Raw genomic sequence first — 15,742 nt, 5'->3', positions numbered from 1 at the left:
CCTGCTCGCCTCGCAGGGCGCGCCCCCGCGTTCGCCATCTTTCCACACGGCCCCGAGGCCTGCCAGTCCGCGCGCTCACCGTTCTGGCGGCGAGGCCCGTGCGCTTGTCCCACAGGAAGTCCGTGATGGCGGCGGCACTGCGGCCGGAGTCCCGGCACCCCCGCGGCGACGAAGTGCGGCTCCACCCCCACAACCCGGGACCCTGGGACCTCCCGCCCCGTTCCCGGGCTCCGCTCCAGTCCCGCCCGCCCTTGCTCCGTTCCCGCCCCCAGGATCCACTTGGCGCCACTCGCAACGCCCCCGCCCGGGGCCCGATTCCAGCTCGGTATCCGGCTCTGGCCTCCCCGATCCGCCGCCGCCACCGTGAGCGAGCACGTACGTACGCACACACGTCCTGCGTCCCTTCCCAGCTACCCCTGGGTTTCGTCCCCAGGGCCGCGCACGCCGCACTCTCACGCTGCTTGCAGGCATCCACCCATCGGGGCAAGGACGCGCTGGGGGTGGGGAGGAAACTGTAAGGCTTGTGTGGATACCGGCCAAGCGGGCTTTGTCCGCTTCCACACGAAGAGATTTCCTCAGTCCTTTACCCTTTTTATCCAAACTTGTGGCTTACACAGTTAAGTTTGAAGATTAAAAGAAATAGTGTCGCCGCTCCGCAAACCGTACTTGTGAGACATGGTGGTGAGGTCTGTTTCGCTAGAATAGCCTGAAAACATCCAGTTCTTAAAATAACGTCAAGAAAGAGGGGCTTCGACCTTTTGTCCTGAGCACAAGTTATGCACATGTCGCAGCGGGGAACATAATCGCGGAAGAAGAATTTCAGAAACTGAGGAATGGAGAATCCGATATCCTGAAACGGAAATCACTTAAAACTTGTATCTTACATATTTTACACAGAATATGTGAGAAGTGTAAATTTACTGAGGAGCCCTGGCAGTGATTAAAGCGCTCTGTTGCTAACCAAAATTAGTAGGCGGTTGAAACCCACCAGCCGTTGGGGAGAAAGATACAGCAGTCTGCTTCCATGAAGATCTACAACCTTGGAAACCCTGTGGAGCAGTTCTGTCCTATAGTATCGCTATGAGTCAGAATCGACTGGATGGCAGTGGTTTTGGTTTAGTGTGTTTGGTATAAATTTACTGAACTGAAAAAAAAAAATAAGAGGAAGATGAAGGACACCTTGAGGCAAGTCGGGCAGGGTCGGAGGCACTATAGCTATTGTTGTTATGTGCCGTCGAGTCACCCATGACTCATAGCGACCCCTCCTTGGGTTTTCTAGGCAGTATCACTACGGAAGTAGGATTGCCCAACCTTTCTTCCGAGGAATGGCTGATGGGTTTGAACCGCCAGCCATCTGGTGAGCAGTCAAGTGCCTTAGCCACTATGCTATAGAAGGATTGAAAAATGGGCAGAAAGGAAAATTGAAAAGGCAGTGAAAAAATAACCTAAGGATATCCATATTAAAATTAGAGAATATAATAGGGGAGCTGGGATTAGACCAGTTAATCAAAAATGGTCTAGGAGAAGTTCGTAAAATAGAGGGAAAAAAAAAACCAAAAAACTCAATGCCATCGAATCGTAACTGACCCCCTCCTTGAGGAGTGGCTGGTGGATTTGAATCGCTGGTCTCCAGGTCAAATGCCTTAAGGCTACGCCACCAGAGAGAACATGTAAATAAGGGATTGGGAGGAAGGACTGGATAGTTCACTTCCTCCTGCACGAACACTTTCTTTCCCAGACTATTCAATGAGCATGTACTGAGTGCCCACTATGCATTCAACCAGGTGCAGGATTAATGTTCCCCAGAGCAGAGCCAGATATGTAAACAAATAATGGCAGCCATGTGACAAGCACTGTTATGAACAATGGAGCTCTGGCCTTCAGTGAAAGCTCTAGACTAGACCTTCAGAACTGTCTGATTTGCAGCCAATCATAGGGATGGTGCCGGACCAGACAGCATTTTGTTCCCTTGTGCATGGGGTCATCATAAGCAGAGGGCTGAGTTTACTGCAGCTAAGAACAACAGACCTACCTGGGGAAAGGAGAGTTAAGAATGTGTTTCCAGGTTTCCTGGAAGAGAAGCAATCTGAACCAACTGTTAGAATGTGAACTGGAGATACCAGGTGTTGTTGTTGTTATGTGCCGTCGAGTTGGACCCGACTCATAGCGACCCCTCCTTGGGTTTCCGAGGGTTTACTCCGGAAGTAGGATTGCCTAACCTTCCTTCCGAGGAGTGGCTGGTGGGTTTGAACCGCCAGCCTTCTGGTTAGCAGTCAAGTGCCTTAGCCACTATGCTACCAGAGCTCCCAAGGAGATACCAGGTAGAGAATACAATTGCAAAGGCTGGAGACAAGACAGAACAAAGCATTTCAGGGAGCTGCCAGCATTTCTTAGTTGCTAACCTAAAGAATTAGCCCTGGTGGCGCAGTGGTTAAGTGCTTGGCTGCTAACCAAGAGGTCAGCATTTGGAACTCACCAGCTGCTCCAGGGGAAAATCTTCCGTAAAGATGACAGTCTTACCAACAACCTTTGATTTGCATCTGAGCACTTAACCACAAGGCCACCAGCACTCCCACAGACTAGGACAAACCTTCAATGAAACAGGAAAAAAAAAAAAATTCCAGTGTTGGAAACCCTATGGGGCAGTTCTACTCTGTCCTATAAGATTGGAATTGACCTGACAGCAGTGGTTTTTTTTTTTTTTTTTGGTTTAACCAAAGGTTGGAAGTTTGATTCCACTCAGAGTCACCTCTGAAGAAATGCAGAATAGCAATCTACCACCCCTTGAAAACCCAACGGAGTACAGGTCTACTCTGACCCACATGAAGTTGCCATGAGTTGGAGTCAATTTGGTGGCAATTGGTGATGGCGGTGGTGTCAGCATTTCAGCATGATTGTAACTCTGAGTTTCAAGAGAGTGACTGTCAGAAGAAATGTTGATATTACATGCAAATTTTGCACGATTTTCTATGCCATGCAGAGGAGTTAAATGTAATCTTATAGAAGATGCAGTATAAAAGTATGGACGTTGGCAGTGTGGATTACACCTCAATATAAAGAAAACAAAAATCCTCACAACTGGACCAATAAGCAGCATCACAACAAACGCAGAAAAGATTGAAATTGTCAAAGATTTCATATTACTTGGGTTCACAATCAACATCCATGGAAGCACCAGTCAAGAAATCAGATGATGTATTGCGCTGGGCAAATCTGCAGCAAAAGACCTTTTTAAAGTGTTGAAGAGCAAAGACGTCACTTAGAAAACTAAGGTGTGCCTAACCTAAGCCATGATATTTTCAATAGACTCATATGCATGTGAAAGCTGGACAATGAATAAGGAAGACTGAAGAAGAGTTGATGCTTTTGAGTTGTAGTGTTGACAAAGAATACTGCAAGTACCATGGACTGTCAGAAGAATGAACAAATCTGTCCTGGAAGAAGTGCAGCTGGAATGCTCCTTAGAAGTGAGAATGGCCAGACTTAGTTTGGTCATGTTGTCAGAAGGGACCGTTTCCTGGTGAAGGATAGCATGCTTGGTAAAGTGGAGGGTCAGGGAAAAAGGGGAAGACTCTCAATGAGATGGATTGACATAGTGGCTGCAATGATGGGCTCAAGTATAGCAAGGATTGTGAGGATGGTGTACGTCTGGGCAGTGTTTTGTTCTGTTCTACATAGGTTCGCTGTGAGTCAGAGCCAACTCAACAGCAGCTAACAACAACGTTGTTGTTATGTGCTGTCAAGTCAGACTGACTCATAGTGACCCCTCCTTGGGTTTCCGAGGCGATATCACTACGGAAGTAGATTGCCCAACCTTCCTTCCGAGGAGAGGCTGTGGGTTTGAACTGCCAGTCTTCTGGTTAGCAGTCAAGTGCCTTAGGCACTATGCTGCCAGAGCTCCCAACAACAACAATAGAAGATGGGGAATTTTGAAGGATGTTAAGCAAGGGTGTTATAGCTAGGTTTGGATTTTAGAAAGGTAACTCTAGCAGAGTGTGAAAAGAATTGGGTTGGGAGAGAGGCTGGAAACCCTTTTAGAGGCTTCTGAAATTAGGTAAAAGTGCTGAGGGTTTGAAGTAAAGAAGGCCACAGTGACAATAAGAAATGGAGATACGGAGAAGAGTTTAGGCTATTTAGGAGCTTATACTACTTAACACCACATGTTGTTGTTGGGTACCATTGAACTGATTTTGATTCATTGGGACGCCATGTGACAGAGTAGAACTGCCCCATAGAGTTTTCTAGGTTGTAATCTACCACAAATTATGATGTTGGCAAAGAATATTACATATACCATTGACTGCTAGAATGAACAAATATGCCTTGGAAGAAGTGGAAGAAGTAGAGCCAGAATGCTCCTTAGAAGTGAGGATGGTGAAACTTTGTCTCACATACTTTTGGACGTGTTATCAGGAGGGACCAGTCTCTAGAGAAGGACATCATGCTTGGTAAAGTAGAGGGTCGGCAAAAAAAGAGGAAGACTCTCAATGATGGATTAACACTGGCTAAAGTGGATTAACAGTGGGCTCAAACAGAAACGATTGTGAGGATGACGCACGATCGGGCAGTGTTTCATTCTGTTCTACATAGTCGGAACCAACTAGACAGCACCTAACAACAATCTACTGCCAACCTTTCAGTTAGCAGCCAAGTGCTTGCTCAACCCTTGCACCACCAGAAGTCCTTTAATGTCACATAGCACTGTAATTTACCTGTTCGGGAGTCTCGCTGTGCGCACAGACATGTGGTGTCTCAATGAGTAGGACTTTCGTGTTCATTTTTGTATCTTCAGCATCTACTCAGCGCCAGACAGAGTCGCCTCTGGTGAAGGTTGACAAAATAAATTCGGAAATGAAATACCAGGGTGAGCAGCTTGGAGGAGCTCAGAGAGTCTAGGAGAGGGCTGAGAGACACAAGATTAAATGCTGGAGGGCAGAAGTTCATAGGGGAGAGTGAGGAAGAAGAATCTCAAAAGCTATTCTCCACCTCTTCCACAAGCGCCCAGTCCCTCTCAAGAGAAACTACCAGCGTCCAGTTTTCCCGCCGCGAGCAGGCGGCTCCTCCTACTTGGCTCTTTGTGGATAAAAGCGTTTGGTTCTAGGCCACGCCCCTCCTTGACTCCGGCTGCGCTTCTCCGCCCTTCTTTCGACCTACACTAGGAGACATGCCTCAGTTTTGCTAAGCCACGCCTACCCGAGTCCCTCCAAGGCACATCCTCCATTGGCCCCGCCCCCTCTCTCTTGGCCGGGCCCTCGCGCGGCTCTCGCCAGGGGGCGCAGCAAAGCCAGTCGCCCTTCTGTCCTCGCCAGTCGCACACACCCCCTCCGCCTCTCGCGCCGGCAGTTCTCAGCCGACGCCGCCTCCGCTTCAAGCTCTCCGGGCTGCGCCGGCTCCGGCTCCCGGAGGGGTCAGAAAAGGGTTCCGGATGATGGTGGCGGGGTCCAAGAGACCAGGCGTATAAGCTGGCCGGCGTCATGGAGGCGGAGCAGAGACCGGCGGCGGGGGCCAGCGACGGGGCGACCCCCGGGCTGGAGGCAGAGCCTCCCACTGCCCCGGCGACTGCGACCGTGGGCTCTGGTCCGACCACCGGGTCTGGACCTGAGCCCAAGAGGAGGCAGCTCAGGACGCTGCTCCAACCCACCGTCAACAAGTTCTCCCTTCGCGTGTTCGGCAGCCATAAAGCAGTGGAAATCGAGCAGGAACGGGTCAAATCAGCGGGGGCCTGGATTATCCACCCCTACAGCGACTTCCGGTACTGGGGACCTGGCAGGGAGGGCTGGGGACACAGACCCCACCTCCATGGGCCACGAACGGGGGCTAGGTCTGCTCTACATTCCACGGTCACTTCATTTCCGGCCCAGGGGTCCCAGGGTGTGTCAGGGAAGTCACCTCCCCCCACCTAGCCCGGGAATTCCTGGGTTGGGAATCCCCTGCTGGAGGTCCTTGGTGACTTCTCCGACTAGGGGCACCGGAAGGGGCATGCAGACATCAGTGATCGACGGGGACCTGGATTTACCGTTCAGAAACCGAGACCTTACTTGGACCTCAGGAGCTGCCAGGGTTAGGAACCCTTGCCTCTTCCAGTTGTACTTTCTGGGGATCTGAGATATTCTGTTACATCCCAAGGCTCGGGGCAAGCTGGAGGGAAAAGCCTAGCTTCGCCGTGTCCTACCCCCCAGCACCTGCTTAGTTCAGCGGGGCAGGGTACCGGGAAAATTAGGGACGCGGGGAGGAGGGACAGCGGCGCTGTCCCTGGTGCTGAAGACAGGGGGAGGGGCGGAGCCAGGACTCAGCGGTTTAGGGGGCGGTGAAGGGGCACAGCCACCGCCCAGGTGACTCCTAGAGAGAAGAAGGGGTGGGGGTGGGGCTATTTCATGGGCCCATCAGGCTGTACCTCTACATCAAGGTCGCTAGGGGAGGAGAGCAGCCCTGTCCTTGGGGAAATGAAGGGCAGCTTTTGGATGGGGCAGGATGAGAAAGGAGCAGAAAGATGAGGTGTGAATCAGGAGCCTGAAAACACAGTTGGAGACTTAGATGTCATCTTGAATTCACAGACATACACACTCCCTAAATGTTCCTCCTCCCCTCATAGTTCTTCATTCTTCTCTTCTTTACTGCCTCATTCACATCCCTCCAAGGCACCTTTTCTAGTCTCTTTTGACCTTTCCTCCCCTGTTCCATTTCACCCTCAGATGTATCCCCAGAAGCCATGTATCCCCCTTATGATGGTGCTTCTTCTCTGTCCTCTCTACTGCATCACCCGCTGGGCTTGTGATCGCCTGTGAGTCAGGCTGTGAAGATGCTCTATGGTTAGGTGAACCCTCTTTCCTTCGTCTCTCCCAGCTCACAGTACAGAACTTCCCCTCAGTGGTCTAGGAGGGAGAGGAAGAAGCGGCCAAGGACTCATTGGTTCAAAGCACCACAGTCTGAGAGGCTTCCTCAAAGCTTGGAGGAAAAGCCTGGATTTTGAGACCACCAAGCCCCTTTTAGGAGCTGAAAGGATTGATTTTGCAGTCAGAGTCAGAGGAGCTGGGTCCTGGGTTGATGCTTGGATTAGGCGTTTCCTGGAAATTAAGCCACTACAGGTAATGGAGACCCTGAGATTGTCCAGTGATTTTCTCTGAATGAGGGCTTCACCCAGGTCCCTCTTGACCCCTTCTTTCCACAGCTGCTGCAACAGCAGTGTGGCTCTCCCCTGCTCATGCCCTTGCCGGGACTCAGCCAGAGTCCTGGTGCAAACAGGGAGGAGACAGGGGGAGAGGAAAGGCATGCAGAGCTCCAAGCCTTGCTGACTGGGGATCCCCTATGGAGTCTTTCTGTGTGTGCAGCCCTGTCTGTGGGGCTGTGGAGCGGGGAGGGATAGCCTTGAAAAGGCTCAGTTTAGATGGGAGGCAGGACAGATCCCTGGGACACATATGAGCAGATCCTGGCAGGGAAATAGGAGTCAGAGGTCTGTGTTGGTGAGGAGGGACAGAGTGGGGAAGGCTAAGGAAGGTGTGAGGTTCTAGATTAGGAATGGGCTGGAAATGGGAGAGCAGCAACCTCTTCGATAGAGGATAAAGAGTGGGTGAGTCATAACACCAACTAGTGCTTTTATAGCACTGTCACTTCCATTGTCTCACTGGATATTTTTTTCAACAACCCTATGAGAGAAACATAGTGTACTTTTTTTAAAATTTAAAAATATTTAATAATAGTCATATGCATATATATATATATATATATACACACATAGATACATATATACACACATATATATATAGTAGGGACATACTATCTACATATACACGTATGTACAGCTGAAGGAATCATTCATTATAAAGCAAATCTCCCATGTAATAGCTATCTAGGTCAAGAGATACTACACTGTCAGCTCCCCAGAAACCCCCCTGTGCTCTCACTTTCCTTTCCCAAACCTACTAATCTGAAATTCGTGGTACTCATTTCCTTATTTTCTTTGTGTTATTACCACTTTTGTTTGAACCTCTAACTAAAGTAGTTTTGGCTGTTTTTAAACTATATAAGTAGAATCATCTAGTATGCATCCTTTTGTGTCTTGCCGCTTTTTCTCAACGTAAATTTGTAAGATTGATCTATGCTGCTGCAAGTAGCTATAGTTGGGGGATTTCACTACTGTAAAGTATTTCAGGCCATGATATATCTCAGTGTATTTATCTGTTTTTCTACTGATGAATATTTAGGTTGTCTCAGATTTAATGCTACTACATATAAGGCATTCTATGTGGCATAACTATGTGGATCATAACAAATTATAGATGATAATGCAAAGAATGAGAATTCCGGAACACTCGATTGTACGCATGAGGAACCTGTACGTAGACCATGAGGCTGTCATTCAGCCCGAACAAGGGAATACTGAATGGTTTAAAATTAGGAAGGGCATGTGTCAGGGTTGTATCCTTTCACCATACTCATTCAATCTGTATGCCAAGCAAATAATCCAAGAAGCTGGACTATATGAAGAGAAATGTGGCATCAGGATTGGAGGAAGACTCATTAACAACCTGCAGATGACATAACCTTGCTTGCTGAAAGTGAAAATGACTTGAAGCACTTACAGATGAAGATCAAAGACTACAGTCTTCAGTATGGATTACACCTCAACATAAAATAAAAGTCCTTACAACTGGACCACTAAGCAACATCATGATAGATGGAGAAAAGATTGAAGTTGTCAAAGATTTCATTTTACTTGGATCCACAATCAACACTCATGGAAGCAACAGCACTGCCCAAATCTGCTGCAAAACACCTCTTCAAAGTGTTGAAGAGCAAAGATGTCACTTTGAACACTAAGGTGCACCTAACCCAAGCCATGGTATTTTCAATCACCTCATATGCATTGTGAAAGTTGGATAAGGAATAAGGAAGACCAAAGAATTGATGCCTTTGAATTGTGATGTTGTCAAAGAATACTGAAAATACCATGGACTGCCAGAACAAACAAATCTATCCTGGAAGCTGTGGAGCTGGAATGCTCCTTAGAAGCAAGAATGACCAGACATGATCTCACCTACTTTGGTCAGGTGGTCAGAAGGGACTATTCCCTGGAGAAGGATATCATGCTTGGTAAAGTGGAGGATCAGAGAAAAAGGGGAAGGCCCTCAACAAGATGGATTGACACAATGGCTGCAACACTGGGCTCAGGCAGAGCAGGGATTGTGAGAATGGTGCAGGACAGGGCACTGTTTCATTCGGTTGTCATAGGGTTGCTATGAGTTGGAATTGACTCAATGGCACCTTACAACAACAACAACAAACATTCCTGTTTAGGTTTCCTAGAGGACGTGTTTCCCTGGGGCATGTATATACTTATCAGTGGAATTACTGGATCATGGGGAATGCTAATGCTTACTTTACTACATAATGACAAACCATTTTCCCACTAAATAGTGATCCCAATTTATACTCCCACCTGTGGTCCTTCTGTTGTTCTGCACTGCTGCCCACTCTTGGACTCCAGACTCTTTATCTACTGTCAGTCTAGTAGCTGGTGAAATATCATCGTGGTCTTACTTTCCATCCTGCCCCACATTAGGTTTTACTGGGATCTGATCATGCTGCTGCTGATGGTGGGGAACCTCATCGTGCTGCCTGTGGGCATCACCTTCTTCAAGGAGGAGAACTCCCCGCCCTGGATCGTCTTCAATGTCCTTTCTGACACTTTCTTCCTGCTGGACCTGGTGCTCAACTTTCGCACAGGCATAGTGGTGGAAGAGGGTGCCGAGATCCTGCTGGCACCGCGGGCTATCCGCACACGCTACCTGCGCACCTGGTTCCTGGTTGACCTCATCTCCTCTATCCCTGTGGACTACATCTTCCTGGTGGTGGAGCTGGAGCCACGACTGGATGCGGAGGTCTACAAGACAGCTAGAGCGCTGCGCATTGTGCGCTTCACTAAGATCCTTAGCTTGCTACGGCTGCTCCGCCTCTCCCGCCTCATCCGATACATCCATCAGTGGGAGGAGGTGGGGTGGGGAGGTGGGCAGGGGGGGCTCAAAGACTCCAGGGTGGTACTATGGGCTGGGCTTCTGGTGGCTTCAAGGGTTGGAATAGATGAGTGGGGCTTCAATGGGTGGGCTCTCTCCAAAGTTGGTGATGGGGGAGAACCAAAGGTAAAATGAGGGTTCAGGGCATGAGGGTAGGGTGGGATGTTGGTACAGGAGGGTGGAGCACAGCTGCTGGGCGGTCCTTGGGCTTGGCTGGACACTGGGGAGGAACATGTAGCAAGAGGGAGCTAGGAATTGCAGGATGTAGAAGAAGCTGGGGCTTTAGTATCAGTTAGAGTTTACTAACTGACTGTGGTCTGATCCCAGTTTTGCTATTTACTGCATTGAGACTCAATTTCCTCTTCTGTAAAATGAGAATGTTAAATATACTTAACTTGTGATAAGGTTGTGAGGATTAGGAGTTAATACATGTTAAGCACTTATAGGAGTGCCTGCCACATAGTACGTTCTCAATAAATTAGTTATTATTATAGGGAGCTCTGGTGGCATAGTGCCTAAGGCATTTGACTGCTAACCAGAAGGCTGGTGGTTCAAACCCACCAGCCACTCCTCGGAAGGAAGGTTGGGCAATCTACTTCTGTAGTGATACCGCCTCGGAAGCCCAAGGAGGGGTCGCTATGAGTTGGCTCTGACTCGATGGCAGTGAGGTTTGTTTTTTTTTTTTTTGATAGGAGGGGAAGAAGGCTACTAGCATTTATCCACATGACACATACCCTGGGGATATTGCATTGTGAGATGTCCTCCTCTTTTCCAGGCAAGGCCTGGGCAGTTTGTGACCCAAGTTTGAGTCTCTGCCATGACTCAGTGTGATCCCAGGCAGATGATTGGCTCAGTTTTCTTGTCTATAAAATGATAGTTGTAGCAACCAAAAGATTTCAGTTTCCACCCAATGGGAGAATGATCTGGCAATCTACTTCCATAAAGACTGCAGCCTAGAAAACCCTTTAAGGCAGTTCTGTCACATGGGTTGCTGAGTCAGAATTGACTTGATGGCATCTACAACAGTAGCAACACAGCCTACCCTGTATTAGCTATATTAGCTATGCATGTGTAAAGCACTATACAAAGAGTAATAGGCACTTTTTTTTTTTTTAATTTGTGGGGCTGAGATTAGGGAGAAGTTTAAAGAGAGAATTTGCAAGGCTAGGAATGGAGGAGAACCAGCAGGGAGGGATTCTTGTCCACAGCGGGCCCCTCCTCGGACCCCTCAGATCTTTCACATGACCTATGACCTGGCCAGCGCTGTGGTTCGCATCTTCAACCTCATTGGGATGATGCTGCTGCTGTGTCACTGGGATGGCTGTCTGCAGTTCCTGGTCCCCATGCTGCAAGACTTCCCTCCTGACTGCTGGGTCTCCATCAACCACATGGTGGTGAGAAATCCCCACACTCTGCCTCTCCTGGGCTTTCTGAGGGCTCTCCTGCTTGAGTGGCAGTGCTGGCCACCAGGGACAGGAGGTGGGAGATGATGGAGCAATGACCAAGAGCAAACACAGGAGTGAGGGAGTGGGGAGGAGGGAGGAAAGGGGGCAAAGACTCTGAAGAAGTATTTGTGTGTTGGAGGAAGCAGGCAAGGAAAGAAGCCAAGACAGAGACTGAGAGCTCCCCAAAATGTAAAAGAGGCCCGATTGTGCTGCAGGACCCCTAGAATCAAACTTAAGTGCCTCCTGGGAGGTAGGTCTGAAGTAGAAGGGGCCAGACAAGAGGGTTGAAGAAGGAGTTGCAGCAGGAAGAGAATGAGGCTTTGAGGCAACTGTGCCGAGCTCTGCAATATACTCTGCCCCCAGAACCACTCGTGGGGCCGCCAGTATTCCCACGCCCTGTTCAAGGCCATGAGCCACATGCTGTGCATTGGCTATGGGCAACAGGCGCCCGTGGGCATGCCCGATGTCTGGCTCACCATGCTCAGCATGATCGTGGGTGCCACGTGCTACGCCATGTTCATCGGCCATGCTACCGCCCTCATCCAGTCACTCGACTCCTCCCGGCGCCAGTACCAGGAGAAGGTCAGCAGGGGCAGGAGAAGGAAGGGGTGGGAATGGAGGGGTGGTGAGGACTGGGAAGCTTGACTCGATACCATTCTGATGCATGCCCCTGTTGATCTCTATGTCCTTCCTTGCCTATGTCTGTTTGTTCCATGTCCCTGCATATATCCTTTTCTTTTTTATATCTCTGCTTGGTGTGCCCTTGTCCTTGGACTCCTCCTCTGCCCATGTCTGGGCTTTCCTGCGACTGTGCTATGTATCCTCCTTGTATCCACCATTAACCTATGTCCTTCTGTGACCCTATGCATCCCCGACTGATGTCATGTGACGTCATGCTTCATCCCCTCTGGGCTTGGCCTGTGTCTGTGACTTACCTCCACTTCCCTGCACCGTTCTGGCCCCACATCTGCCCCTGTGCCTCTTGCCTGCTGGCAATGGGCCGGCTCTCCAGTACAAGCAGGTGGAGCAGTACATGTCCTTCCACAAGCTGCCAGCTGATACTCGGCAGCGCATCCATGAGTACTATGAGCACCGCTACCAAGGCAAGATGTTCGATGAGGAAAGCATCCTAGGCGAGCTGAGCGAGCCGCTTCGGGAGGTGGGCCAGGCTGAGCCTTGAGACGGGAGGGTGGGGGAATCTTCCAGGAGTTGGGCTTCTGGGGATGTTGCCTAGGGGCAGAGACTAGGGACTGGGGGCTGCAGAGAACCCTATGGAAGGTGAGGTCTCTGGGGGGATTTGGGTCTTTCCAGAGGTCTTATGGGGGTGAAGTATGCATGGGAAGGGATTTCAGTGACCTCCATTTTGGGGGGTGGCCCTGCTGAGGGCTCATGGGAAACTCTAAAGGCAGACATTTAGGGATGGCCCCAGGCCCACTGATGTGTCTCTACCATGTGGCAGATCATGACCCCAGGGGTGGGTTTTCTGGGGACAGATGAGCTTGGTGTGGGCACCTCAGGGTGCGGGGCACAGCCTGCCTGACCGGTCCCTCCCCTGCCCAGGAGATCATTAACTTCACCTGCCGGGGCCTCGTGGCCCACATGCCGCTGTTCGCTCACGCTGACCCCAGTTTCGTCACGGCAGTGCTCACCAAGCTGCGCTTTGAGGTCTTCCAGCCGGGGGACCTCGTGGTGCGTGAGGGCTCCGTGGGCAGGAAGATGTACTTCATCCAGCACGGGCTGCTCAGTGTGCTGGCGCGTGGCGCCCGGGACACCCGCCTCACTGATGGATCCTACTTTGGGGGTCAGCAGGCCTCAGGGAGGTGGGGGGGTCAGGAGCAGAGGAAAGAGGGCAGCTGCTCCCCTGGATCAGGGTCCTTGCCTGGCTATGCTGTAGAATCACCGTGTCCCAGCCCCGTCCCAGGCCTACTCAGTCAGAATCTATGGGCCTGGGATTTGGAGCTCTGTCTTTTCTAAAAGCTTCTCAGGAGATTCCAGTGCACAGCCAGGTTGAAAACTCCTGTGCAGAGGGCCTTTTAGAACCGTTAAAGAGTGGAATTGGAGGATCTCTGTGATGAGGGAGAGATAGGAATAAAGCAGAGCTGTCCCAGGCGCTTGAGCTTTGGGGCTCCCTTCACTGCTGCCATGAGGCAGGGCCCCAGCCCATGGCAGGGGGGACAGTTCTGCCAGCTGCTGCCCAAAGTGACTTGAGGCTCCTAGATCATCTCCGTTACCAACCCACACACCACCCTCCTGCATCCCCATCACTTTGTACTTTGCCCTCTGGGACTTCTTTTCTCCTTTAGGGTTGCCCTTGATGTTCACTCAAATCTGCCTGGAAGGGGGAGGGGTACATGGAATAATTTATACTAGGTCCACCCCTTAGGATAGTGTTTATGGGGGGGGCAGGTCAAGTGGGGTTAAGTAGCTGGGCGTGAAGAGAGTGAGAAGGACAAGGAGCAGTGATCCAGAGAGAAGCAGGGAGTATGTAAGACTTACTTATGGAGTCTGGGGATAGACATGGCCCCTGAAAATGGTACAACAGTAGGAAGCTTGAGCATTTAGAGACCCCAGAGGTGGGTGGGTAATCATTAGTTTCTCCCAAGTCTGGGGAGGAGCCTGAGGAAACTGGGTCAGCAGCTACAGGCCTGGTGAGAGGGGATTCTGAGGATAGTGATTCTGAAGGCCTCCCCTCAACTCCTGCAGAGATCTGCCTGCTGACTCGTGGCCGACGCACAGCCAGTGTGCGGGCTGACACCTACTGCCGCCTCTACTCACTCAGCGTGGACCACTTCAACGCCGTCCTTGAGGAGTTTCCCATGATGCGCCGGGCCTTCGAGACTGTAGCCATGGACCGACTGCGCCGCATCGGTGAGGCCTGCCTGTCCTGGCTGCTCTGGGCTCAGGCTGTATCCTCACCCTATCTCCACAGCAAGGGCCCCTCAGGGTCCCTGGACCCAGGGTCTGGTGTTTCAGCATCACACCTCAACCCACCCCTGTTCTAGGGCTGTCCAGTAGGCTTTTCAATGCTGTGATGCACTGTCTTTATCCCTTAGTGTCTCTTACCCTTGGAGATTGCACCCCAAGTCCCCATCCCTTGAACACTCCCTCCCCTGATTACCAGTCCCTGACCCTCACACTCTCTGATACCTTCATCCCTGACCCTCTTTCTCCAACTCTCGTCTCCCACATTCCATCCCCTAACCCTTATCTCTTGACCCCTGCCCCACTGACTCCCCTCTTCAGTCCCAACCCCAGTGCTCCTACTGTATCCTCTACACATATCTGTTCATCTCCACATTCTTGATGTCCCTCCTTGACCCTCAAGCCCATCCCCATCCCTTGACTCCATCCCTTTACTCTCATACTCTTTGATATGTGTCTCTATCTCTGGATTCCTTCCATGTCCTTACCTCCTCCCTCCCTGGATGATTTCCAGGCAAGAAGAATTCCCTACTGCAGAGGAAGCGCTCTGAGCCAAGCCCAGGTAGCAGTGGAGGCATCATGGAGCAGCACCTGGTGCAACATGACAGGGACATGGCTCGAGGTGTTCGGGGCCTGGCCCCGGGCACAGGAGCTCGGCTCAGTGGAAAGCCGGTGCTATGGGAACCACTGGTGCATGCACCCCTGCAGGCAGCTGCTGTGACCTCCAATGTGGCCATTGCCCTGACTCACCAGCGAGGCCCTCTGCCCCTCTCACCTGATTCTCCAGCCACCCTCCTTGCCCGCTCTGCTCGCCGCTCAGCAGGCTCCCCAGCCTCCCCCCTGGTGCCTGTTCGAGCTGCTCCTCTGCTGGTCCGGGGCCCATGGGCATCCACCTCTCGCCTGCCTGCCCCACCTGCCCGAACCCTCCATGCCAGCCTGTCCCGGGCTGGGCGCTCCCAAGTCTCCCTGCTGGGCCCTCCCCCAGGAGGAGGTGGAAGGCGGCTAGGACCTCGGGGCCGCCCACTCTCAGCCTCCCAACCCTCTCTGCCTCAGCGGGCAGCAGGGGATGGCTCTCCTGGGCGGAAGGGCTCAGGAAGTGAGCGTCTACCCCCCTCAGGGCTCCTCACCAAGCCTCCAGGGACAGCCCAGCCCCCCAGGCCACCAGTGCCTGAGCCAGCTGCCCCTCGGGGGCCCCAGCTCTCTGCCAATATGTAAAACCCTAGGGCACTGCCAGCCTTAGCTCTCGGGGTACAGTAGTGTGTGCCTAGGGGCAGATACCTCTTGGGAAGGCAAAGGGGACCTGAACTATTGCCCTATAGGAAGGTCTCTCCTCACTGCCAGGAAGATGGATCTCTGTATCCCTAT

General features: G+C 51.3%; 1 protein-coding gene across 1 annotated transcript; it reads left to right on the top strand.

Moving 5' to 3' along the window:
* Nucleotides 1-5,474: 5,474 nt before the first annotated feature.
* Nucleotides 5,475-15,592, top strand: HCN3 (hyperpolarization activated cyclic nucleotide gated potassium channel 3). Its single transcript, XM_007948484.2, has 8 exons — nt 5,475-5,752; nt 9,560-9,989; nt 11,243-11,404; nt 11,819-12,037; nt 12,468-12,614; nt 13,016-13,256; nt 14,159-14,323; nt 14,892-15,592. Exons 1-8 carry the CDS (start codon nt 5,475-5,477, stop codon nt 15,590-15,592), a joined length of 2,343 nt encoding a protein of 780 aa, XP_007946675.1.
* The last annotated feature ends 150 nt before the right edge of the window (nt 15,593-15,742 follow it).

This window comes from Orycteropus afer, unplaced genomic scaffold (genome assembly GCF_000298275.1).
Source record: "Orycteropus afer afer isolate SDZICR_OR568_19922 unplaced genomic scaffold, OryAfe1.0 scaffold00217, whole genome shotgun sequence".
In the NCBI taxonomy this organism is placed as follows: Eukaryota; Metazoa; Chordata; class Mammalia; order Tubulidentata; family Orycteropodidae; genus Orycteropus; species Orycteropus afer.
The sequence above is the reverse complement of the archived record's forward strand: the minus strand, read 5'-3'. Positions and strand labels throughout refer to the sequence as shown.

What these genes read in the sequence shown, in the direction of transcription:
- HCN3 (XM_007948484.2), top strand. Translation starts at nt 5,475, where the DNA reads ATGGAGGCGGAGCAGAGACCGGCGGCGGGGGCCAGCGACGGGGCGACC. An exon ending in TCTCCATCAACCACATGGTG is followed by an intron (nt 11,405 to 11,818) that starts GTGAGAAATCCC and finishes CTCTGCCCCCAG; the next exon opens with AACCACTCGTGGGGCCGCCA. An exon ending in TGATGGATCCTACTTTGGGG is followed by an intron (nt 13,257 to 14,158) that starts GTCAGCAGGCCT and finishes CAACTCCTGCAG; the next exon opens with AGATCTGCCTGCTGACTCGT.